Here is a 26,896-nt window from a genome sequence, read left to right as displayed (position 1 = left end):
CCATGTCCATCGTGTGCACATTCCCTGAGCGTTGTGCAGGCACTGTCATCAAGAAAGCCATCTAGAAACTATGTGATCAATCTTCTTTTTAAGGTTATAATGTCTGAATACCCTCAAATCTTGGAATAACTATACGTTGGGTTCCAGGGCACTGTAGAATCGCTGGCAATGAGGCTGCCGATCAAATGGCCGCCGCGGCTGCTGTCATGAACACAATTGACATAACAGTACCTTACACTGACCTCAAGACACGCGTCAGAACACAGCTTCGTAACACATGGCAATCACACTGGAGTCAACAAACCGACGACAAACTACACGTAATAAAATCCCAATCAGGACGCTACGCAACTGACTCACACAACAGACACACAGAAGTCGCCCCGGCTAGACTACGGATAGGCCACACACCAGAAACGCACTCCCAACGTGTTTTTAAGTTCTTAGCAGAGATGAAATTTTTACAGCTCTCGTCTTATCACGCATAATCATCCTGGCCCTATACACCAGCCATCTGTACTGTCTTTTGTTTCGTGTCAGATTTACTTTTACTCGCTGCTTTTAGTATTTACGATTACATCACTAACTAAATAACTCGTTCTTGGCGCTTTTTGCCCTTGCTGGCCTTGCGCCACTAAACATCAACCATCAATCATTGCACCGCTTGCCCTCTCAACGAGGTGGTTCCGACGAAGCTGCATTAGGAGACCTGCATCATGCACATGATGTATATAAGTATAATGTTCTGCTCTATTGCATTTTATTGTATTATGGAAGAAGAGAACGAGGAATGAAATGGGCGGATCCTCAGAACTTTCTAAGGCTCTGAATGCAAAAGCCCTTCTGTTGTTCTGTTGTTGAACTTTCCGTTGAACTTTGCGGCCACGCCCGCCGCTACTTGACTGGCCCCCTGGCAAGCGCCCTACGAAGCTCGTTCTGCTCTCAAGCCATCACCATTTCCCGGCGCGCGATGCGTCGCCCTTTCTCAGCTCCCTCATCCCACCTAGCGTCACTAAACAAGCTTTTAGTGACGCTAATCCCACCCTTTTCGTCCCGAATTGTTGTTTTCCTTCCCTCACGCTCCCCACCTCGCCCAACTTCCTCTTTTTCGGTCCCGTGTTTTCTGCCCCTAGTTACGCGCGTGCTTGAAACAAAGATTACAGGCCTCCGCCTCGAAAATGCATCATACCCCAGTGCGGCCACATACGCTGAGTCGAACACCCCATGGACGATGTACTTCTTCGTGTTGGCACGCGTTGCAAGTTCCTGCATGAGAAGAAGCGAATTTTGAAGGCGGCTGTATACCAATCTCTCACGAACGGGTGAGAAAGAAACGCGTTTCCGCTTAGAGCTAGTTGTTGTTCAAGTAGTAGTTGTCACTACCTTCAACACTTTTTGGCAAAGTGAACGTCTGTTGCCTGTTTGAAGCTTAAGCAGCTCAAAAAAAAAGTGACGAGAACATTTTTGGCACAGATGGAGCGCTGAAAAACAGAGGAGTAGTGACGATTGAGTTTTGAAATATTTGCACAGATGTAAGATAGAAGTAAGCTACCAGGTGAAGTCCCTGTGGTAAAAAAAGTGCACGTTTCGAGAGAGCGAGTTGTAATAAAATCTGCTTCTTTTAGGGGACAGTGAAGGGGCGCGTCTTTGCTCACACGCACGCCGCCAGTCATTTTCGAAGAGCAGCGCTTTGTCTGTGTCGCCTATGTTCTCGTTTTTGGCGTTGTTTTCGCAGTCAGCACTGAGTTAGCTTTTATTGAAACGAAAAGTGCATCAAATAATGAAGGCCCACATTAGCTATCTCCTGATTAACATTTTTAGGTTACCACCGTCTAGCGCAACAGAAATGCGGATTCGTAGACGTCGGTATCGTCACCGCATGGTCGGTGTGTGTTAAAAAAAAATGTGGTCGATTGTTACCAGCCGTTTGGCATGTGTAATTGGTGGTTCTGGCAAACGGCGCATGGACGAAACAGCACCGGACCATTTTTACGAGGAGGGGTTAAAACGTACGACCCTTTATCGTTTTCTCCACCTTCGATAAAATGTTTGCCTCTTCGTAATTATTTTAGCTCCCAACGTGTTTTTACGATCTGATACTAGAATATTTTTTTTTACAGCATGTGTTGAGCCACCTTACTGTTCGGCTGAGAGTTTTCGAAACAACTGAGTGTGGCGTTACCAATATCGCTAGGAGTATGTTTCCAGTTCTGGCAGCATTGGGCAAGAATGGCTCGTGAAGTCATCTTACTGATAGTAAGAATAGTAAGGATTCCTCGCAGAAATACTTGCTTCACTTGCTTCAACGAACTTGCCTCAACTTAAAAATTGCGGTTAGCCGAGTTTCTGAACTTCAGTTAGCCGCAAATTGCCTTATCACGCTACTTAGCCAAGCTGTAAAATGCAGAGATTTAATAGGAATGTGATCCACCCCATCCACCCCCCTCCCTCCCTCCGCACTCCCCCCCCCCCTAAAAAAAAAAAGAAAAACAACCAAGGGCTTATGTCTTGGTCCTATTAGAGGCTTTCTCAACTGTACCCGCACCTGTGACACCCCAGTACTAAAACAGCACTGCACTGGGTACATGACGATGGAATTGTAAGAAAAATGTTCAAATAAAAGCACATCACAATCACAACACCATACATCCATTGGCTATGTCCTCCAAGAGCCCTATGTATGTCTCCTCTATATGTCAAAGCAGCCACTACTGCGGCATTTTTTTCAGTAATGTGTGGAAAATCATTTAAAAAGATTTGGTATAATTGCGGGCAGAAGCAAATTAACAGCAGCGTGGTCAACAGTTCATTCACGCCGATGCGAACAAATATAGTAGAAGCTGCAGAAACGAGCATTTCAAAGTTGTTTCAGCGCATCTCCAGTACCTGTAAAGGGACTCGACAACACTTCCAGTAAACGCTTTCACTCTTTCCTACGCGTCTGGAGGCATTGTCAAAGCTAAAGTTATAAACAGCGCGGAGCGGCCCTATGTGTTGATTTGCTCGTCACAGCAAAACCATCCGCCTTCCGTTTCTGCTTTGCTTTTGAGGGGCGAAGCCCCTTAGGGGCTCTGGCTGTCGGCGTCTCATGTCGTCATCTTATGTCGTCGTAATGTCATGTAGTCACGCTACTAAAATACCGGGACACTCGTTTTCCAACGGCTCGCACTGGAAAGCTTCGTGCTTTAAAGACACGAGACTTTTACAGCAAAGCTCTGTACCTCTACCCCCCAACGGTTTCATCTCTGCGGGAAGAAACGCCAAGGTGCCAAGTATACACTTATACACTGCATGCTTCGCCCCTCCCCAGGTTTCCCGTTTGTGTAAATGTTGATTGGGCTACCTAAACAGGGAAATTTTATCTTTCCCGCTTCGGCTTCTGACAAACACGAAGCAAATACGTCCCCCTCAGGTTATGTTTTTTTTTAGGTAAGACGCACCTTAGGACCTCGCTTTGCCTGTGCCTGGGCGTCCGTGTACACAGTGTTGCGCATGCGCGAGGAGCATTGGATCGGATTGGATTGAATTGAATTTGGATTGATTTGAAATGAATTGGATTGAATTTGGACTGGATTGGATTGGATTAAATTGAATTGTATCGTATTGGATTGGAATTGTATTACTGTACACACGCGCTGTCACTTATTTACATTCCCGAGTGGGCAATGAAACGGGTGTTTTACGGTAAGAATTATCCCCAGAGCTTCGCCCACTCATGATTCACTTCGTGGAGGTGCGTGAATTTTTTAGACGCGAAGCATCTCTTGCTCAGGGGGATGTACCGCGTCCTTGCCCCGTCCGCAGCGCCTCTGATGATGATTGTGGCAGGATGCCCCTAGGGATTGGCCAACCAAAGAATCCATCATGAGACAGCTTCGCGTTCAACCACCGTCGTCATCTTCCCGTAGGGGAATCGCTGAAGAAGAAGGAGGAGAAGAAGACAAAGCTGCGAAGAGGAGGGCGTGTACGTTGCTCTCGCCCCGTCCGCAGCGCCTCTGATGATGATTGCGGCAGGATGCCCCTAGGGATTGGACAACCAAAGAATCCATCACGAGATAGCTTGGCGTTCAACCACCGTCGTCATCTTCCCGCAGGGGAACCGCTGCAGAAGAAGAGCGAGAAGAAGACAAAGCTGCGAACAGGAAGGCGTGTATGTTGCTCTCAGCCGGTGCACCAACGTCAACAACCTTTATCTCACCAAAGCTGACGGAGACTACCGATTCTACAACAGAGACGACAACATCGACAAGAACATGATGGACGAGTTTCGGCGCCTCAAGAACCACCGCCTACCCACCGTAACACAACAGTACTTGCGTGCCTTTGCCACCGGTGTGGACCCGAATTCCCTCTGGCGCTACTGAACACCAGATCACTCAACATAACGGCAGCACAATGGAACCACACGGAACCCCCATGATGCTTCGCATCCTCATCAGGGTTCCCCACGGGAAAATGGTGTATTTTTTTTTTCATTACATTACGTGCTACAACGCAATGTAAATGATAACAGAATGCCAGGGTGCTGTGCTGTTGGGTGCAGCAACCGAAGGGAGTCCGGAAAGGCGTTTTTCTGAAGCGGCTATCGAATGCGTTTGTTGCTACAACAAAAAGGAAGAGGCCAATAGGCGGCACACTGCTGCAATAACGAGCTCAAAAAATGCCAAGATTCTGGAAAGAGAGAAAAATATTTTAAGAAGGTTTCCAAGTTACCTGATGGGCATAGAGCATTAATTTGTGGCTAAGGAGCTTCGTGACCCCATATTCTAAGTACTGGCAGTGTATATTGACTAAGCTCTGAAAGCATTTAAGATTTAGAAAAAAAAGCTTAAAAAAGTATTCAGCATCCCTTCAATACTAGGTACCAAAATATATGCAAGTGAACGCTACAGCAGATTTAGACTGCTTCGCAGGAAAAATATATCCGAAACGCTATTCCGCGCTTGGTAAAATCAGGAATATACTGAGCTGTAGGTGCTGAATTAATTAAACTGAAGTTGGGTGCACTTAGAATAAAAAGGTTTTCATCTTTACATCTTTACAAAGCTTTACATCTAAGAGAAAAGAGTCTTAAAAACAGAAAACAAATACGAATAGCGCAATTGTTGGCCGCCTTCTACATCGGGGCTTGTTATAGCACTTCTTGTAAACCAAAGCGTTCTATGTCTCACTTTTGGCGACGTCGAAAAAAACAACGCGCTGCACGAAAGCCAACTTTACGCATTGGGTTTCCACAAAGAGCACATCAATTACACACCGCGTAACCAGTGGGATTTCTTTGCTTGCATAACGGGTTCCATTGTGGTAGACGAATGCAGGTGAGCGACATACGGCTGAGCGATGGTGATGATGAAAGCATTCCCAAAGAAGCGCGCCGATGACACGATCAGGCCAGGCTCTTAAAAGGACCTTGCAACACATTCAATTTATTTTGAAATCCTACATGCTTGCAGAACGTAGTCACCCAACACACTCAGTACCTAGATTAAGGGGTCGCAAACTACCTCAGCCAGAAATTACTGCTCTATGCTCATCAGACAATTTGGAAAGTCGCTCAAAAGATTCTACTCTCTTTCCCGGCCTTGGCGCTCTTCAACGGCTGGAATTACGTCACTAAGGCCATGTAGCGGCTGTTGGCCGGTTTCACCTTCAGTTGCAGCAATGAACGCATTCGATAGAGACTCTAAAAATAAAGCCACAAAAACAAAGCAGAAACGGAAGGCGTATCTGCTGCGACGAGCAAATCATGCAGTGCCCCTCCGAGCTGGTGATAAATATAGATTTCGCAGTGCTTCCAGACGCGAAGGAAAGAGCGAAAGCGTTTCAATCGACAGTGTTGCAGGGTCCCTTTAATTAAGGGGGAGCCCAAATCAAAGACAACGCTTAGCTAACCGAATCATCACATCCAGGTGACCCGAACCACAAACTATATTAGATAAAAAATCATAACATCACATTCGGTTAGCTCAGCGTTGCACTGTAAAAAATTTCGGTAAATTTACCGAGTTTTTACATACAATGTCTGTTGCCGTACAGAAGTTTTTTGTGAAGCTTATTAAACAGAAACCTGTTAACAGAAAAAACACACATTTTCTGTTATTTCCTCGTCTTGACCAATAACACGCGTGAAATCGTGAAAATGTTGTACTTTTAATTTGCATAAAATAGAAGAAAATAGGAACAATTTTTTAAATGTTTAACAAGAATTTACTTAACCGTCGAACAGCGCCCGGCCGAGGTCATTTTGTTGCGCTCCTGCAATTCTGAAATGCGGCCCTTTGCAAATGGCCGCCCTGTAGGTACTAGCACAACGATACAGCAGCGGGCTTCTTTCTTCAATTTTTCATCTTCCCAGGTGAGTATTAAATTTTAACTATGTCGTGTGGAGGCTGCGCCTAGTTCCTGTTTATGCCTCTCTTTTTCGTGCCTGCACTGTTGTTTGTTGGCTTGTTGGATGGAAATAGATTGTTATGAAGTGCTCGCCCCGTAGCGTAACGAAACGTCGCCTCGTGGGACAAGAGTGTTGTGCCGTGCCTATGTAGTGACGCTCGCCTTAATATGAGTTTTTTTTTCTTTTGATGAATGTTACACGCACGACGCAGGCGCGGTGTTCCCCTTATCCTCTATATTTACCAGCTGGTGACCGCGAATCAACACCACCTCGCGCGTTGTCTGTGGTTATACATAGGCATTGTCTAGCGTGGGTTGCTGAAAGTTCCGTCCAGACGAAATGAAATTCGGCGGATCAGATGCGGTTTTCCGTCGTGGAGTTTAGTGTAAAGGTTACGTCTCTGCTTGCGGATGTTATAATTACGGGTTCGAGTCTCCCCAAGCTTTCCTCTTTCTATTTTTCTTTTTGTGGCCGTGGCTTGCCTTTTTACTAGCTGTAGCTACACTTCACGCCCCGTATGAAGAGATCGCTACTGGAAAAAGTTCCATTGGGCCTTTTTCCAGTGGCGACCTGCACATGCGCGGGCTGCCGGTCCACCATAATTGGCAGTTGCCTCTGGTCAAATAACCAAAAGCGCGCCCCCTCAGCTTGCTGCTTGGGGAGCGGCTATGCTTCTTAGGGCTGCACGTTTTTATTTTCTCTTTCGGGGAAGTTCGCAGTGAGTTCGTACATGCACACAAAAAAGGCTTTCAAAGTAAGGGTCAAAAATGTTTGACGCTGAGCGCTGTGAGCACTTGGCTACCTGTGAGGGAGCAAGGAAAATGAAAAAAAAAAAAAGTAAAGAAAAGGAGGTGCTTCGGCCACTGCAGGTTAGTCACGCGAGCGTGCGCCTGCTACCGTGGCATTAATTTGAGAGGCGCGGGTGACAGCTGGGTGCGGGAGGGAGTGCAGAACCAGGATATTTCGCGCACAGGTTCCCCGAAAGCCAAACATTTTTGGGGACGTGCCTTACAGCCAGTTTGAATCACCGTGGCGGCCGACTGGAGGGCCGGTACTGGACAAAGGTCCATTCATTCCAAAGGTTACTCCGCGAGGAAGGTCGGTCTTAATTTTCATTCAACCGGGCAAACCGCTGCCGCTTAGGCTGAAGCCAAGGCTGATGTAGCCATTGATAGAGCTACGTAGGATAATCTGCAAATGTTAATAGTGATTAATAAGTAACACTGACTGGCTACTCAGTGAGCGGGAGCAGTTTGGCCGTTTGGGAAAAAATCGAGGTTGACTGCTCCCGCTGTGTACTGTGAAGCGGGTAGTGAAGAAATGCAGTGAACTGTATTTATTCACCCCCTTGCAATGTTGGTAGTCTGCTATATATATTTCTTGCCTTTGCTCAGGTGGTACGTCTGGATCGCCTCAGTAGCACAAGAAAACGGAATGTAGTTATCAAACACCTGAGGCTAGCTTAACACTTGATTTCAAACAACTGGCAGCTATTATTACAACATGATACCATACATAAAACCCTGCAAACGATGCTTGTTTGTTGGTGCACATGTATTTTATATGCGGAACGTATGCTATTCTTGTTTCAGGGTTATAGCAGCCATCAACCCTGACATGGAGCAAAGGTGGAGAAGTCAAAGCAAAAGCAGCATTTCCTGTTTCCAAATGTCGCATCCCTGATCACTGTGGTGGAAGACCATGAAATCTACTAGGCCCCCCACTCCAGTTTCCCTGAGCAGCAATTATAATGCCTCTTATGGAAGCGCCTTGCACCAAACGTGCCGCATTCTTGGTTACTTTGCTATTGTATGAATTGACATTTAAATGTTTTCTGCTTTTTTGTGATTTCATTAATGTGGAAAAGATGTTATGTTCCTAGTCTCACAACACTTCCTCCCTCATTTTTCATTACCGTGTTATTTGCGTTATGTTGCATTTTCTGCTTCCAGAAAGCAGGAAAAATGTGCGATTTTATTTTATTGATGGACTTTTTTTTTTGAAGTAGAAAAAAATGTGTTCCTAGTCGTATCGGAGCACTCCCAGTAGTAGTATTGTACTGTAGTAATATGAGATGTGTACATTTTGTAGCTTAATGTCACTGTGGAAAAAGTGTTCTTAGTTTAACGTCACTGATTACGTTCTGCAAGTAGTTTGATTTGCCTCAATGACGTGTTTTTGGGTATTTCTGAAAGTTGAAAAAAAGGTGATCTTCCTAGTCGAACAAAACCTCTTTCACTGAAAGTCTCCTTTTGTTCACTGTGCCATAATATCATGAATTGTGATTTTGTTTTCATACTCAGATCCTCATATTTGAGATTGTTGATACGTTGTTCGTAACTAAGTTAATTCTTGGTAGCAACAGCCTTAAGTTTGGTAGAAAAATAAATAATGTTAATGATACTTTCATCCTGCTTTCTTGTGTGCCTGAGTGGTGACTTTATGCTATGTACTGCACACCAGTAATTGTGTGGGCAGTTTCAAACAATATGATACAGGGTGATGTTTTATTTTCAAGGCATGATTATTCTCACCCATGAAGCATAAAGCCGCGAATTCAACTGCAGTACTTTCAAAATGTGAAAAAGTAACAGGACATGTATTATATGAAGAACCATTACCGAAATTGTGTCATGGCGCTGAATACTTTTGCTTTGACTTATTTTAGCAGAGAATAATGTCAAAATAAGTCATAGCAAAACAATTTAGCCTTACTTGTTAAGTGAGCAAAACAATTTAACAAGAAACGTGAAACAGTACATTATTTTAATTTTGGTAAAAAAACGATGTATACACAACACAAATAGTCTTAGAAAAGCTACCAGTGAAAAACAGAAGGTTCACAGATTTTCTGGAGGAAAACACAACCTTAAAAACAGAAAAAGTTTTATAAAAACGCAGAAAACTGAAAACCGAAAACAGGGAATTGACAAATTTTCTGTAGTGAGAAACAGAAAATGCTTGTAAAATAACAGAACCATGAAAAACCGAAAACAGGGAATTGACCTAAATTTTCTGTAGTGAGAAACAGAAAATGCTTGTAAAATAACAGAACCATGAGAAACCGAAAACAGGGAATTGACATAAATTCTCTGTAGTGAGAAACAGAAAATGCTTGTAAAATAACAGAAACATGAAAAACAGAAAACATAACCTTAAAGAAAATTTCTGGCAGGACAGCTGCCAGAAAATTTCTGTTTTTTCGAGCAAAAATTTTTTACAGTGTGCCGTAGATCTTGACTTTTGCTGAGTGGATTGTGGACTTTGCATTTGTATCAGGAAAGCTTTGCGTTTGAACCATCTTTCTTCCAGAAGGGGGTGTTAGATGTCTAGCTTTAATTCCGCAAATGGGGCGAACGGAATTTTCAACTGTCTGTTCAATCAAATGGACGTAATATTGCAGCCGCAACAGACGCACAAAATAAAAAAAAACCGGTACGAACTCCGCGACGTCACCTTTCTGTTGGCGCTCTGACACGCACCTTGAGAGCCTTCTGAAGGTTCCCCAAGTTTATGCTGGGTATATACCGAATATCGATGCCGTGCAGTTCTCCTCCATGGAGGCCTGTGAAGAGTTTGTCGATTTCAGTCGCCGACAGCGTTTTGATAGATATGACGTCGAAGGACACGAGCTTCTGGACAGCTGTACCGTCCCGCGTAATGGCTTTAAACTCCTGAAACTTCTGGTCACCTGCAAAAAAAAAAAAAAAAGAGAGAAGAAATTCAAAAAATTTAGGGTGTTTAAAAGAGCCATGAAGACAGAATACAAGTTTGTTTTATCCGACAGGTTTCGTGTTTTATAGCGTCCCCAGCGCTTTCGCATGCAGCATCAAATGATGCCGTACTCACTGAGAAATTAATCAATTCAGGTTAAAATTTTGATTCTCCCGCCAAATCGTGTGTTTTGGTGACGTCTACAATGAAGTCATAACAGCGCGTATACTTCCAGTGCGCCATTCGGCTCTGCAGCCTTGCTTGCCGTCAAACCTTTCAAATGGCGCTAGCATAGTCAGCACCCCGCCGTTGCTTTGTTTTTGACAGTATTTACATCTGGCTTGGTTTTGTTACGGTAGAAAGGAATCGCTTCGTAAAACATGAAGTATGCTTGACAAACAGGGTCACGTAAGGCAACGTCGCTTACGCCAATCGGCCGTTGTCGTATCGTCGGACTGCTGTGCAGCTAAAACAACCATAGTTCGCCCAGTACCAACAGCAGTGCGCATCGGTACTTCTATGTTTATGTGTATTTTCGTAACTTTTGTTGTTTACCGCACCATTCTTACTGCTGTAAAATGAATATGCATTGCATTTAGGAGCAGATAGCTCGTTCGGCAAGCTTATAAGCTCTGCCTAAATTGCGTTTGATTTTTCCGGCTTCAGCCAATCGCACAGCTGGGCTCACATGACTTCATAGGTTCTGTTGCGGGAAAAGATCTAGTGGGTCGCATGGCCATCCCTTTTTTTCCTAATTATATATTTGAGCGAAGAGTACGTTCAAAGTGGTGTCAGTACGATTCTAACGAGGCAAACTTTCGAATGAACCAAAGTTGTGTTTTGTCTTCATGGCTCCTTTAACGCGCCGGAGCTGCACCTGGGCCGTGATGTTCGCCATGGTGGAGGGCCCCGCATTGGATTTGACCACTTGGGGAGCCTTGGGGTGCGCCGACATCTCGATACGCAGGCGTTTTCACTTTTGTAGCAACACAAGAGGACATAAGCGGATCGCACAGCTTGAAATAGGATGTACTGCTTGCGCGATCCCACAAGTACCTAACCAGTTTTATAAGCGTTTCCTTGATCGTATTTTTCTTTGTCCGGCATGCTGCGCAATAGTGTTTTCGATCGCTGTGGCATACCATGTTTATACAGCTGAACTATCGACGGGAGCGAAATGTTAACTGCGCTGAATAAAAAATTGGCTGCTTTCGTTGCAAATGTCGGCGAAAGACGATAGTCTTTCGTCGACTATCTTCGTGTCGACCATCGTCGACTACCGTCGACTATCGTCGTCTTTCGTCGTTGTGTGTGTGTGTGTGTGTGTGTGTGTGTGTGTGTGTGTGTGTGTGCGTGTGTGTGCGTGCGTGCGTGCGTGCGTGCGTGTGCGTGCGTGCGTGCGTGCGTGCGTGCGTGCGCGTGCGCGCTAGAAGCACACGCTAGAAGCACTCGGTCACCACTACACCCCGTTACGATAATTTTCCAACGTCTCGCGCGTCAAGGACACGTGGAGGTTATAAAGTTTCCGTTCGCGGACATCAAAAATACGCGAAACTTGCGAAACTCTAACCACACCATATTCGCGTAAAGGGACTCTGTGACAATTCCGATAAACGCTTTCACCCTTTCCTTTGCTTCCCCAAAGCATAGTCAAAGCTGTAGTTATCAATAGCACAGAGCGGCACTGCGTGATTTGCTCGTCACAGCAGAACTATCCGACATCCGTTTTTGCTTTGCTTTGTGGCTTTTTTTTTTCTAAAGTGGCTATCGAATGCGTTTATTGCAGCCGAGAAAGGGAGTAGCCGATAGCCGCTACATTCCCGTAATGTCGTAATTCGAGCGCTCAAAGAACTTCAAGACTCGGGAAAGAGAGAGAAATCTTTTTCGGAAGGTATAGAGCAGTAACTCTTGACTGAGGTACTTTGTGAACCCCTGTTATAAGTACCGAATGTGTCTGGTGACTACGCTCTGAAAGCATTTAAGATTTAGAAAAAAGTTGAAAAACGTGTTGCCAGAGTAGGAGTAGGGGGCGTCCTTACTGCCATCCTTGGCGTAGGCTTCGTAATTTCTGTTCGGAGTTTGGCGAACAGCAGCCGACAGGTAGACCAGGTGCGAGCACAGGTAGAGCGGCCATTCGAAGTCGCGCCGCCCGTCCAATGAGCACAGCAGGGGCGAGCTGCCCTCTTCTGCAGCCGAGAAGCCGAGAACGTGACAAACCCAGAACGTCACCACACAAGACTGGCGTATACTGGCATAGACTGGCAAGATAGGCGCGTATTCTGGGTTGTGCTGCGCATACGTGGTTCGATCATCGATATCTTCTCCACTGATCCAATAATATTGCCTCAACCACAGTCCAACTGTGAAATCAACGCTTCTTGGGATAGAATGCGAATGAAGCGCAGGAAAACACGATTATTTGTCCCTGCTAGTGCAAAGTGTGGCTGTGTTACGAAGCTCCGACGACCCGTCGATCCGGAGGGATGTTGAAATGATATGAAGAGGCGAGAAGGAAACGTTCGCTCTTAAGTTTCCCGGGCTGTGGGTGCGAGAGTCTAACCAACGCCGCCTGTGTAACGTCACCTGCCGCGTCAGCCGAAAATGGGGAGGCATCCACTTGTCTGTTACTCTCTTGCTCTTTCCAGCGCTCTAGCCTCCGCGTGCGCTACCGTCTCACGGGTAGCGTCACTAATGGCGTATTTGGTTTGGCGTTTACCAGCGCTCTGGAGTGCTCTGAAAAGCGGCCGCGCCTTCGGTTGGTGGAATTCGAGCGCTCGATCTGCCTTCGGTTGGTTCTTTCGGAACGTCAGCCTCCGACTCGGAGCGCTCCCGACCACTGATCTCCACTAAGTGGACATCAGTGCTCTTACTCCCGACCGCTCAGTGCTCCCGACCGCTCTTACTTCGAAGTGAGAGCGTGGCGCGATCTGGACGGGAGGACGGGTCACGTGACACAAAACGCCGCGGTTTACCTGGCGGCTTCCCGCCCTGGCTGCATGGTGGCGCTACAGGAGCGCTGCTCCTAAGGCCTTAGCTGCTCCGAGATCGCCGATGCATTCGGTTGGTACGCTGCCTCTCGCGCTCTGATTGCGAGTCACCTTTGCATCTGGCGACTCCGAGCCAGTGGACCGGAGCGGCCAATCGAATACGCCATAAATAGGCTACGCTACTCTCGGGCTGTGTCCCGGTCGGCAGCGCGTCTTTGCAGATACTAGAGTACACTCCCTTTAAGACGAACTCGCGGTTAATTTCGTGGTTAAAACGAACAAAGCCACCTGCTCCGTTTAACGCGCACAACGAAAAAAACGTCCGCTTAAGACGAATTTCTGATACTGCGAACGAATATTCACGGTACCTTCGAGTTCTTCGTAGCAGGAGTTTACTGTATAATGAAATAATGATACATTTACAGGGTTTGTCCAGCCTTTGCGAGGTGGCGCTCCCACCTGTTCATGTTTTCTCTGAGTGCGCCTATCAAGCTGCGCGTCAAACTGGCGCTGTGACGTAAGGCGGGATATCCCTGCGTCCACAACTCTTGAGTAATAAAAAGAAAACTGCCCTTAAGAGACACATTTTAGAAGCCTTCCCGCAAGCTTTCTTTGTTCTGTTAATCACTGGGCCCTTAGTAGACGCTCACGTTTAATCTATATATGTCGTTGTGTCAGCGTATGGTGTCAGGTTCTACTTTCGAACTTTCAGATTGCAGAACCATTCCGCTTCTTTGAAGTTCCAACAAACACGTATTTTCCCGTGATAGCATTGCTTTGGCGCGGCTTTGAGATTGCAACCTGTAATCCTATTGCAGACGCTCAAATGCTGCGAACAGGTTAGCTTGCAATACAGTAAGGTAATAAGAGCCATTTCTAAAAACATCGTCAATCAAGGGGGGAACTGTAGTTTTATCACTTCGGTCAAGTTAGTTACTTTAGCTACGAATGTTTCATACCAAGCTTAAAAGGGGCCACTATAGGCAATATATAACTCTGTTCAATTTGTGAGAACTTCTCTTTTGTGGCTCACTCAGTTCCATCCCAGTCGGTAAAATGTTCTCTATGCGAAAAAAAGCATAAATATTAAAAAACTGAAATTTCGTGCTTCAGTGAAGTAATATGGGCCGGATTGACGTAATAAGGGCCAGCACTAAAAAAACATCGTTATCAGTGCGTTAACTCCACGTTAGCAGTCAAGGCATACCATGGCGAATGTTGGCGGTCGCCAATCGCACACACGCCAATCGCCAATCTATGTGTGACGTCACATAGAATTTCTGGACTGTGGCTGGGGTGTCGTCACTGTTTCATCTGTTTTCTTTAATATCTCGGTTTTTATCAATTGTGCGACAAAATTGGTTTACTTATTATTTGGACAAAGCAGTCTTTTTAGTTACCCAAACTTGTATTTTCTTTTGATGGCCCCTTTAATTTTTGTTTTGTTTTTGTTTCTCCCTGGCATCTTCAAGGCGCCGTTGCCGTGAAATAAGTATTACCTTATAGACAGCGGTTATTTCACAGCGATATTCTGCAGGGTTGAAGAAAGGCCTGTTTTGAGGCACAACAGAAAGTAGTAAATAGATGATCACGAACGCAGTCATAAGTGTTGCTGCTGCGTGACAATGTATGAATACTAATACATCTTATTCATCATGAGCCCGTCACTGCCGGACGAAAGCCTCTCGCATCGTAATGAATGTTATGCCGAATACTACCCTCCCGGGGAGCGTTCCTGGTACGGTCTAACTTATCTAGTTCAGCACTGCGGAACTGACAGCGGTTTTCTTGGCCCACACGAAAGCTAGAGTCCTTTATCTCTCCTATTCCTATTGGGGACGAAGGGAACTCCGAGCGACACATATTTCGACAAATGCAAGCGATCAGCAGAAAGATGTGGATGCCAATGACAGCCGTTAAAGCCTCTTTCTTTATACACATATGTTAGCAGCATTTATGAGCGCATTCGTGTCCACCGCAAAGCGATGGGCTCTCCCATATCATTGGTTGATTCGGCCAAATACTACCGCAGAGTGGCCAGATCCCCTCCTGGAGAGGCAAGGTATAATCCAGCTTATTATACATTACTAAATGCGTCATTACGACTCTCGTAGTTCGTGGTGGGAAAAAAGCCGAAAAGAAAAACATTGCTTACGCGGATCCTGGAGCTTGTTGCCTGCGTATAAAAAGTGAGTAGGTAGTTTTGGGCTTAGTAGCCTCATAATCATAGAAAAACTGAAGATGCACAAACAACTTGATTTCGGACGAAAGCAGTTTTATAAGCTTAGTCGTGCCACGCTCTGTAATCACACCAAGCCTAAGTAATATTGGGCCGACCGCCATGGCGTTACCATGTCCTGCTCGTATAAACGCGTGTGGGTCATCATTAAAAAAAAATAGCACTGGCTTAGCTCGGCTATGCCAGGATATACGTATCGTGAGCTAACGTTCAGCAATCCAATCCAGTCCAGTCCAGGCAAGGCTCTGATTTCTCGGTTTGATGCAGTGGAAAGGGTCATTTCTGCGATACGGTTGTTCGATGAGGACGGGCGCTTCAAAAGTGCGCAGTTATGTCCCAAGCGCGAAGGGAGGGCTTCGCAGGTAAACCGCTTCTACACTCTTAATCTGGTTCCATATAAGTTCCAGTTAAAAAGGGTGATCCACATATTTTATGTGGATCCGAACGAAAGAATAGCTGGAACGAGGCATATAGGTGGATCTTATCTGGAACCGTCAGCTTGTTTTGTTTATGTTCGTGGTTTTTATCTGGAACCGAAGAAATGGGGTCATGCGATGTCGGCGGTTCCGGTTACTGTTCCACTTATGTCCCAGTAAACGGTTGAGGAGAGTGCGTTTGTATATTTTTTGCTCGTGTCTTGTTCCACATAACTCGTGCACGGCAGTGAAGTATGCACTCTTTCATGCATCAACTGGAACAATGAACCGCATATATATTATGTGCTTCTTGACCCAAGATTCACGTGCGCGTTTAATATACACGCGCACACCGCACATAAAATTTAATGAACTTCGCCGACATCTATGATACTGCCTTGCAGCAGTTAACTTTCATTATACGGCTAAGCTGCAGTTTTAGTGATGTCCTTTGACAGAAAACGAAATCCCACTTTTTTGTCAACGCCGTACAAAGCATTAAAAATGTCGAGAGGAGAATATCTTAGGCAAAAGAAGAAATCGCAGGAACCCATTTCCAGGTGTTCTGCGGCACCCAAACCGCTTCGTGAACATCGTATTTTTCTAATTTGAGGCGTCAAGTACAAAATTACCAGTGACTTCAATTTGAGAAGGACTAAACGTCTTCCCTTTCCCCATATGCCGTTCGGGCAAAGCCATAGCTGCTATAGGCACCGGACACTGCAGTTTGCGCGCGACTCCAGCGCCGCCTCTCGCCGCCGCTTAGCAACTCCGGGTCGGTGGTTGTCGCGACCGGCTGTTCAGCGCACGTAAAAACACACGCGCTGCGTGCGGTTCGACGTTGTGTGGCGGAAGTTTTTTAAGAAACATAGTTATAATTGCAAGTTGCAGGGTCCGAAAGGATCAAAAGGCTGCAGGAAAGAATTAGTGGCAGCGCCGCTACTGCTGCTCGAAGGACAGCCACAATCGCAAAAGGCAGCCTGCCATCGTTCTGTACAGGTTTCTCGCTCGGGCAGCCGTGGGAGAATAAGCGTCGCAAGAAATGATTTTAGCAGTAAGAAAAGTCAAGGAAGTAAGAAAGTCATGACATTTTTTGTCAGTGGAAGGAGTAAAATAATGAGTACGATTACCGTTTATGCGCAGCGCAGACACGAAGGGCCGTAAAACTAAAACGTTTGCTTTCAGTGTTCATGAACATCACGCGCTGCGATGAATCGCATGCCATCGTAGTAGTTGCATAACACAAGGTATTACCGCTTCCGCCACTATTTTTATCAGCAGTAACCTTTTTTAGCGACATTCACGGCACCTAATGGATACCAAAAGGCGGCACAAGAATATGCATTCACAGCACTTCGCGGGTGATGCCAAAAGCAATGTCAAGACGGTCAATACGCATCTCGCTTACTGCCCTGCTTTGTTCCCCGACGTGTAGTACATAGTTCGGCCACGCATTCCAAGCGAGAGCGTGGAAAGCTATCTAAGGGAAGGTTGCATTCACTCGCGCTGACTTCTTTAATGCGTTTTGCGTACTCTGAAAGTTGAGGTTATTATTGTTTAAACAGAGGATAGGGAGGAGAATTCTTTAATGCGTTTTGCGTACTCTGAATGTTGAGGTTACTATTGTTTAAGCAGAGGGTGGGGAGGAGGAGGAAACATTTTTTCGGAGAATTCCGAACGGCCTGAACAAACTGTATCACAATTAGCCGCTAAGACTACTCTAACATTACTCACAAGATAGAAGCCGAAACTAAACGGAATCTTCGTAAAGACAACCGCCGCTCCGCAGCTGATTTCGAACTCTGTGGAACTGCGTTTCCTTTGTCAACAGCTAATAACGTTTGGAATGCATTTTTAATTAGTGTCGACACCAACCGAGCTGAAGAAGGGCAAACGAAAAAGTAACTGTAGTGTGGTTGCGCGAACAGAGGAAACAATAACACAAACACGCTTCTGTCGTGGAGCGCCGTTGTATAGGCTTGCTACTGACCTGAATTGGCGCTGTAAATAAGCTTCCCTTGCTGAGAATGGGACTTGGCAATGATGTCTGTCCCGTCAATTTCTTTCACGGCGCACACGCGCGCGGGAACGTACAATCTCTGTAACTTCTTGCGCACGCGAGGCCGACAGTAGTAGTTCAGCTCCGTAATTGTGCGAAAATCGCACAGAAGCACTTGAGACACGGGGAAACCATTCGCCAGAACAGTTTTCAAGGTCGAGACACCTTTCAAAAACAATTGCAGAATCGCAAAAACAAACCGAGGGGTGCGAATATATGAACGCGCGGCCGCCGTCTGCCTGTCACCGACCCGAAGTTAGCTCAAGACTCCGCGGGGCGGCGCTGGGTGTACTTATTCGTCGCGCCCTCTGAGCAGTGACCGGTGCCTATAGCGCTGAAGAATTCGTGGTGCTTTTGTGAACATCTTCATTACGAAATACATGTTGAGGCCATTACATTTTATGCATTTGGTTTACAAAGCGTCGCAGAAACGGCAGTTTTTGTTCAACACTCAGTCATCATCTCGCTGTGGTGTAGTACGCGCTCAATGGTACTTAGTGCACGTTACTTATGTTGTGATGGGGTACATACATAATGGTAACCAACTGCGTCACATTTTACACCACACACATCATGCTACGCATGCAGTTATATGCTTAGTAGTTAGTTTTTCTATTTTGTCTCGTCCCGGCTAGTAATTTTCACAAGCAAAAACGCAAGCCTCTTTGCAGGAGGAGAATGACACAAAACCCGGAGAACTAAATCTACCCCGCGGCATCTGCCTTACATTCTATATATTTATACTGAAATGGCATTCTTATTTCAAATTATGCATTGCAGTACGCGAAAATTCGCAGTGTTACCCTAATGTTGTTACTTGCCGTAGTAATTCAAGTTCACCGAATGACCTGCCTTCTCCTGCTGGTCCCCCCTGCACTATTGGTGTTCATGAAGAAAAACTGCTGGAAAACGGGCAGATGTATTATTACTCGCTAATTAGCGAGTAATCACACTGGATTCACTATGCGGTAGTAGTTATCTATAACGTGGGTATCAAAGAGTGTCGCAGTATATATAATTGGTATTGGAAAGACTTGTCAAGAGAACGCAGTCAATAAAGAAGCGTCGTTTTGTTTTCACTGCAAAGAAAGAAATAAAGCTGTCATCAAAGTTTATGCACACATACCGCACGCGCTCACGGACCACGGAGAGAAACAACTTTAGCCCAACTAACGTGTTAAATTGGCTAATATCTGAGCTCTTTGTTCCAGCCTCAGAGCAGCGTAGACGTCCGCTTAAAGGCCTACTCCCATTTTCCGAAGCAAATATAAGCGATCAAGGGTGCCGAGTTTGTGATCTCTTCCGCGGACTGGTCACTGGCCACGGCGTCGGCGTGCATCGCCAAAGGCACGCAGGAAGAAAAAGTTGGCCGAAACGATTACGAAACGACCGCCACTTCAGTGCGGCATGCCGTGCGCATGCGTTGACAGCATGCAGGAAAGAATACAAGGCAGCGCCGCTTGCGTTGATGCATGGTATAGTGGGACAGCAACGGGTACAACGACGATGAGGGAAAAACGGGACTGCGTGAACACTTTTAACGACAGCAGCGCCCCTACGTCTCAACGTTTACGGAAGCTAGTTTTTGTTCGTCCGCATGCAGCGCCGCCAGTGGCCTTCTGTAGCGATTTTCTCGATTGCTCGCGTTATGCGCCTGATGTACTAAATGAACTGTCGGTCAGACTGGTGGGAACGGTTACCAGTTTGGTTGTGGCGTGAAACTGCGGATTTCTTCATGTCCTCAGGCTGTATTTACTGTTCGACGAAGTGAAGTTTTGCCGGGAGGCGCAAAAAAGGTCAGTGCTGCTTATTTATGTTCTGGTAACGGTTGTTGTTCATTGACTTGTTCATCACTGCGTCCGATAAACGTGCCGCTCCGCTGCCTGTTCGATGCGGGAACGTTTGCGGCCGTTATTCACTTAAGCTTGTGTGTTTGTGGGTCGGAGTCGGCTTGACATTTCTGACTGCGTACGTTAGCTAGTGCTAGTTAGAAAGTGGCTGGTGCGCGCATTTCTCGAGTCTGCATGCCCCCTTACGGTGAGGTGTTGCTTAGTTGTATATTGACGGTTGCTGTGCCTGTCAGCGCTACTGAATCTTCTCGGGTTAGTCGCACGCTATTGTCTCACGCGCACACACTGCACAACATGTTTGTCGGAGCGTCTGTCTTTAGACTTATCGGTATTTTCAAACTTTCGTGTTAATTGCGTTGTGTTGGTCTTCTGAGAGCCATAAATTTACTGTGCTAATCACGCTATTCCGTCTAAAGTTGATGTGCGTTCAAGGCGTTGGCGGCAGCACTGCTTACGTTTATCTGTGCTGTGTGTGTAGTTGTTCATTGTTTCTTCCAATGCCTTCGATGAATTTAGGTGGTCTATTTACACTAGTCAACGTTAGTTGGCTCCCTGACGTGTAGTGAAATGCAAGGGAAAGTGGTTGTCTGAGCAGTAGCGTAGTAACAAAACGTTCCTTTTGTGGAGGGGAAGGCAGGTGGAAACACGCAGAAAGTGTGGTGCCGTTTCTATGCTGTCAATGTCAGTGGTAACCTGAGACCTCAGAATAATTACCCATAAAACTCACGTGTGGACTATTAGAAGTTGTAACGTCACAAAGTAAGTTTAAAAATAATCCATTCCTGCCATTTTATGCTATCAATGTCAGTGGCAGCTCGAGAGTTGGAATAATTTTCAAAACGCTCGGGTGCAAAGTTGTTGCATCATGATGTGCAGCAAACATTAATTCATTTCTATTCTACTTTGAACGTAGAAATTATACTGCAAAAACAGATTGCTACATTCTGTATTCATACTCTATGACCTGTTCAGAAAGAGTATATGGCTGACTGTGGAGACATTTGGCCCTCCACTGATAGGTTGTGACAAACGTTTTTGTTCCTCTGCAAAAAAAAATGAAAACAAATTATTTCCTTTCTTTACATGCTCCTGCGAAGTCATGACTGTGGCATTCACTGGCTGAAGATATCTTTGGCATGCTGAAGGGTCGTCGGGGAGAGTGTGGCGGATTATGAATGCTCTGTGGAGCTCATAAGCCACAAAAGAGTACTTTTTGAGTTGTGCATATTGTGCAGATATTCACCAGTTCGCATAGACCAAGGACAGGTGAGCTTAAAGTATATTCAAATATTTTCATATCTCAAATTGTTTAGCAAGGAAAGATTACCAGGGCTTCCGCTGTAAAAAAGACATTATACTTTCGTGGAACGAATCAGACATTGTTCAATATTTTCTCGTGCTCCTTGGGTAAAGCGAGGCATAAATTTATTATCTGATATTTTTGTACTGTTTATTTTCTAGGCAATAGGGCGAAGATAGACCTAGAACAGTGGTACAAGGAATGCATATGGCCATTTTATTTGTATTTGGACCCCTTCTTGGAAGTGTATCATCAGAAGGCAACACATTAAAGCTCTTGCACGGGATGAAATCATTGCATTCTACAAGTAAGTACGCACTGCCATTTTTGGGTCTTTCATGGCGCGTTTTTAGGTAGTTTCTTTATAACTAATGGTTTGAAACTTCTTTTCAGTGACAGCTTGGCCTGTGGCTCAAGGTGACAGTCGGAGCTTTTCGGAACACGTTAGCGAAACTTTCCTGGAAGTGCACTTTGAGACGGCCCTGGCAGAAACACCCGGGTCTTAATTTTGGTTGGGTAAACTGGCATTTTGTTTTTGCGAGACTCAATTTCTGGGTCTGTTCGTCCTAATAAAATCTCAGTGTTAAGAAGTTATCGTGAACGCCAATATTGGCCATTGTGTTCACATTCCGCCTATTACGGATGCTCCAACAGTGGCAAAAAAAAACCACTATTTTGTATTTTAGTTTTGTAAATATTTAGCTTTTACACCTTGAGAGTTGTGATTTGCCAGCACCACGGACACGCCCAACGTGGTTGCTGCTACAACAATACGGTGGCAACTGACAATTTAAACTTCCCGCTGTTAATACGCCCGTAGCACCAATAATACTCCCAAATTCAGGTGTAGCATGAGTAATGCTTGCATTGGATTTTGACAGGTGGTTAAATAAGGGGTAATTTTTTTAAAGGGAATTGTTTAGAGCGCAGAAAGTGACGTCTGCAAGAAAATGTGCTATAGTTGGGATTTATAAGAAAATTGTGCAACAGCCTAGTTCAGCATTAGTCAGCTGAACTTCTGCCTCATACCACTACGAACCATGGAGGTAATACATATCGAGAGGGAAATATTTTAGGGGGAACTAATTCCAAAAAAAAATTTTGCCACAGTGCGATATTTATGATTTCCTGTGATTGGCCATTTATTTCTTTGTGGTAGAAACATCGTTTAGCTGTAAGTTATAATAAGCCAGTTTCACTACAGCATTCTAGGGAGCACATTATACAGTACAGAGAACATTTTTTGCAGAGAGAAGGTGTGCAAAATATAATGCCGAAAGGTGATTATGGTAATTGTTATTTGATTAATAAACGAAACCTTTCAAAGATAAAAAAAAACCTTATATTCAGGATACCGAGGCAGCAAAGTTGGATACCTTCCAGAATCACGGCAATTTCATTGATTGTCTGTGGTGATATTGTTTAGCGCACTTTCACCTTTAGCAGCACTCCCAGAAAAAACCCAAGGAATCACTGATTTTAAATCAATTACTGTGTTATGAAAGGGACTAAGCAACTCACTCATTTAAAGCAACCATGTAACAAAATTTTCTTGTTTTCTTGAAGGTACATGAGGTGAGCAGTAAGTCTTCTCGAGGCCCGGTTATTCTGAGAGAAGGGACTGGCGGCATCAATATTGCCCGCAAGAAACACATCACAGATTCGCCGCCTGCATTGTCACTTCAGGATGTGGTCATCCTCTTCGCCCCATATGTCATCTTTTTCATCGTGTCATCATGTTCATATGGTTGTGTGCCTTTGGAGAGTTCTTGGGACTTTTGCAGGGAGTTCTTGGAAAGCATGAGAAGTTTGACAGTGGCCTGGTGTCATTTAAGTTGGAATCTCTGTTGAAATACTTTAAGTGTTCAGCTCCACTTGGGATTTTAAATTATTGGTAAAGGTTAAAGTATCTCTTGAAAGGCATGAAGGAGGTCAGATGAAAGGCATGAAGGGGGTGAAATCAGATGAAGTGGTTTAAGTTACTGGCACATGCAAGTTTCATGTCAGCTGAACACTGAAGTCGTGCCTTATTTTTCATCATTGGCACAATGCGCTGGCTGCCTTTGAATCTATAGTGGGTGTTAATGTAGTTCATTGCACCTCACTGTAACGTCCTTATTATTCAAGTGTAGCTCATGAGATTTTTTTTTTTTTTCATGGCAGTGCTACTGCTGATGCAAAAGTGACAGTGATTATTTACGCAGATGGCTTCCGCCTTCATTGATAAATTTTAGTACAGGATATGAGCTGACACCCATGTCCGAGAAGAATTTAAAATGTGCGCATTTGGCTTGAACAAGTTTTCTTTTTTGAACAAAGCTGCATTTCTTGTTTGGCAGAAGCAGGGCTTTGGTCACAATTACACTGATAGCAAGACGGGAGGGTTTTTATAGCACGCAACTGTGAGTTTCACCTAAGGTAAAATGTTGAGGCTGGAAAAAATGCTTTCAAGTCTGCTTTGTAAAACTGGTCACCTGTATGATTCAACGCTGGCTTGTTTGCTTCTTACGGATGTCTGACTTGTTGCCGCTTGAATTGATGACGTATATAATTAGTCTGCTTGTTAAATTTTAATATGTGTAACATGCTTCCAGCTACCTGGTTTGCAAAATTATATAAGATTCACGCTGGCTTTTGTGAGATTTCTTGGGATGAATTATTTTAAACAGCTACAAATTGTTTGGGCAAGTAACGTGCCTTATGTCAGGCCTTTTCAGGACGCTCATAAAGTCTATTTTGCCTACAAATAGCTTGATGTTCCACTTACGTCTGGTGTCAGGAAACTACTATCTTTAATAATGATGTTTTAATGGTGGCATACTGACACATGTGACCTCTCGTGTCAAAATGTTTTATCGTTAATCTTGGCTCGAGCGTTGTTTTCCTAAACTCTTGCACTGCACTGTTGTAGGTTTGTGATAATACAACCGTGTATGGCTTGTTTTTAGGCCTTTCCCTACAATTTAATAGCAAACTGCATTTTCCCAAACATTTATGCGTAAACATAGTATGGCAAGCGCAATGAGTCATTCCGCCTTTGCATTACCGTGGTTTATCTGTTAAGACAGCATATTTGATGCTCACTGTTGTATAATGTCTGTGTCAGTGCCGCGGTAGACGCACACGTCTATTTATTTGTGAAGCAGTTGCCCCTAATACCGTCTTTATTAACCATGTTTTTGAGTAAAGGTGAATATGTGAAAATGCCACTTGGAGCCTAGTGTTATCGTTATGGTATTTATTCCTTGTACGTTGGTCATTTTCTGTGCAATTTAAAATAGACAGCTATTCAAATCTGAAATGTATGCAGACTAACACCCAATAAAGTTGTATAGTATATTGAAAAGCAGTGTATGAGTCATAATAGTTGGTTTAGTGCGTATTTTAATGCAAGTATATTGTTTCTTTTACATGCAGCTGAAACCCAGAACAGGATTCTGCGGGTGAAGCCAAAGACAGTGCCGCTCTAGGTGCCTCAGACCAACTTTTATATAGAACTGTGCTCCGATAGGCAACTGTTGGGAACTGTCAGGGACCCCACTGCTGCGGTGGTTTCTGCTTTCCAATTGTTGGTATCACTGCGGGTCATAGATCAAGGCTGTGTTAAAATGGTGCTTGCGGTTTTCTGCTGATACCAATGCATCCGCCAGCCTGGCATATGACCTCGGTGTATACCGACAGGAAAGCAGAAATATTGGAAAAGTGGAGTCCCATAGACAGCTTCCCAATGCCTATAGGAACACCGTTTTATATAAACAGCTGGCCTGAAGGTACCTGGAACGGCGCACCGGATAAATTCCATAATCATTTTACATGGATCAATGTTCCAGTAACTTAAACTACCCTTTTATTTGGAACAGTGATCCGCATACTTTTATTTGGAACACCGATCCACATAATTTAGTTGCAAAAATATGTGGGGAACTGTTCCACTTAATTTTCAGGATATGTAGAACACGGTTCCAAATATATAACTGGAACTTTTTTGCAAAAAAGTTCCAGTTACTAAGTGGATCTTACGTGGAACCAGATTAAGAGTGTAGTGCACGGCTAAGCCCTGTGACCTGCACCTCCCTTGTTTGCCAGGCAGTACGAGGATCACACAGGGCCGGAAACGTGTAGCAGAAATCATGGTTCAGTGAGACCACCATGGGGGATGGGCACAAGTGCCAGCCGTTAACTATCGAGATAACGGTTATTGGTCGTGATGTAGGAAATAGCAGAAGTCTGATTCTAGCGTGACGATGATTTTGAAAGCACAGGTCGCAAGATTTTCGAAGGTTATTTGCGACTATAAGCACGTGGCGCCACCTATCGACAACGGAATGTGAACTCTCAGATTGCTCTTAGCACATTCAGCTCTTGACGTGAAAACACATTCTAGCGGTACCTTTTGTTGCAATAGACTATAAACTCTCAATATACATGCCAATAATAGTTCAGGGGAGTTTATCAAGAATAGCGTTCGTACGAAGTAGAACTATGATGTGTGAGTTAACGACGTTTTTACTATATAGCCAAACTCCTGCATGTGTATCCTGGCACTTCTCAATAGGAGTGATACCGTTTGCATGTTTTCTTCTGATCATATTCGTGCAGTATCTACGCCCCGGGTTCGGTCTTGCAAAAAATGTCAATCATGCACGCGGCTACAAGCAGAGTAGGTAAAAAGCCTTACACTGTTGATTCGTTATGGCAGGGAATTCTGCAAATGAATGGGAAAGCACTAGATTGCAATTTCAGATTAACACACGCAAATGACCCGCTAGCAGTAGAAAAGCTCCTACGTCGTACCTGATGGCGTGCCTTCACCTGTGGCGAAAAAATGTAAATATATTTTCAGTGATACAGTTAAACCTGGATGTAACGAACCTTTATATAACGAATTCCTGGATTTATCGAAGCTTTTCAACTCCCCATTGCCAGCCCCTTTGAAATCCATGTGTTGGCGACCTCTGTGTAACGAAGGCGTCGCGACGGTGAACCTTGATGTAGCGAATTCTGTGCGCTTTAGTACCTTTTACTAAAAAAGCGGCTGGAGAAATGCACTAATTTTGCGAATTTCATCCGCACCGCAAACTACCACGCGTTTCCCTGTGTGAGTGTGGTGACGGTTAGGTGCTAGGCCTGCCAGCCTGCGTGTAGTCGCGCGCGTCTCCACTTTTACCTGTGGTGTCGGTTCGTCGATGTCCCGTGAGTTCTGCTGCCAGGAAACGAAAAATTTCGTCTTTCCAAGGCACACTCGCAATTTTAAATGTCGTCTGCGCCGGCGAAAAAGAAGAGCGAAGCCGCCGAGTACAGTATACCAGCTAGCACGCTCCCACCAATTTTTAGTGCGGGAAAGAGCATGAAGTTCATAAAAACTTGCCCTTGCAGCATGCATTTGGCCCTTGAAACGTGTTAAGTCACAGAAAAGTAAAAAAAAAAAAATACGGGGGGGGGGGGGGGAGTGAAATTGCTTCTTTGGAGTGCCGTGTAGTGAATAAGCTCGTGGGAAAGTGACAGGTGCAATTCACCCAGTTAAATTCTTGAAGTTCACCGTCACTGATGTCTAGCATTGTGTTTTAGTCCCTGCTTCATTCACGCGGGCATTAACTCAATACCTGCATGGGACGAAAACCTCCATGTAACGAAAAATTGGGACTTTTTGTACAGGAGGTAATTATATGTTAACGGGTAGCGTTATAAATTAAAATCGACTGGTGGATCGACGAACGATGCAGCATAATGTCATTACACAGCACGTGAATAAATGAAGCAACAGTTACGCAGTACTGATTCAGCAAGTGGCAAATACAGACGCACTTTTGTCCTTGATGAAAGCGAAGTAGACGCCAATGCCGACCACGACCATGGTCATGAACAGGATCGCCAAAACGACGCAGTACTGCATCATTATCGACCCCGCGGACCTGCAAGGAACGTCCGTGAAGTCAGTTA

General features: G+C 44.9%; 1 protein-coding gene and 1 long non-coding RNA gene across 2 annotated transcripts; one reads left to right on the top strand and one right to left on the bottom strand.

Annotated features, from left to right (window-relative positions):
* Window positions 1-1,157: 1,157 nt before the first annotated feature.
* On the bottom strand, window positions 1,158-26,862 carry LOC144140942 (uncharacterized). The gene is made up of 3 exons (XM_077672435.1): window positions 26,762-26,862; window positions 9,920-10,082; window positions 1,158-1,266 (listed from the first exon to the last, which is right to left on the bottom strand). Exons 1-3 carry the CDS (start codon window positions 26,850-26,852, stop codon window positions 1,158-1,160), a joined length of 363 nt encoding a protein of 120 aa, XP_077528561.1. The 5' UTR covers window positions 26,853-26,862.
* LOC144140941 (uncharacterized) lies at window positions 19,496-24,273 on the top strand. Its single transcript, XR_013316396.1, has 5 exons — window positions 19,496-19,602; window positions 20,754-20,922; window positions 21,118-21,263; window positions 21,350-21,472; window positions 22,523-24,273. It is a non-coding gene; the product is annotated as an uncharacterized LOC144140941 (long non-coding RNA).
* Window positions 26,863-26,896: the final 34 nt, after the last annotated feature.

The sequence above is a fragment of the Haemaphysalis longicornis genome, unplaced genomic scaffold (genome assembly GCF_048455015.1).
Source record: "Haemaphysalis longicornis isolate Haplotype H1 unplaced genomic scaffold, Haemaphysalis longicornis Haplotype H1 scaffold_569, whole genome shotgun sequence".
Taxonomy (NCBI): Eukaryota; Metazoa; Arthropoda; class Arachnida; order Ixodida; family Ixodidae; genus Haemaphysalis; species Haemaphysalis longicornis.
This window is presented reverse-complemented; position numbering and strand designations above follow the sequence as displayed.

Bases quoted from the DNA above. Each gene is read 5' to 3' on its own strand.
- LOC144140942 (XM_077672435.1), bottom strand. From the start codon at position 26,852: ATGATGCAGTACTGCGTCGTTTTGGCGATCCTGTTCATGACCATGGTC. The intron at 10,083-26,761 runs GTGCGTCTGTAT...TTTTTTTTGCAG, and splicing joins CGCTTTCATCAAGGACAAAA to GTGACCAGAAGTTTCAGGAG. The intron at 1,267-9,919 runs GTATATACCCAG...CTTCTCATGCAG, and splicing joins CTGCACGGCATCGATATTCG to GAACTTGCAACGCGTGCCAA.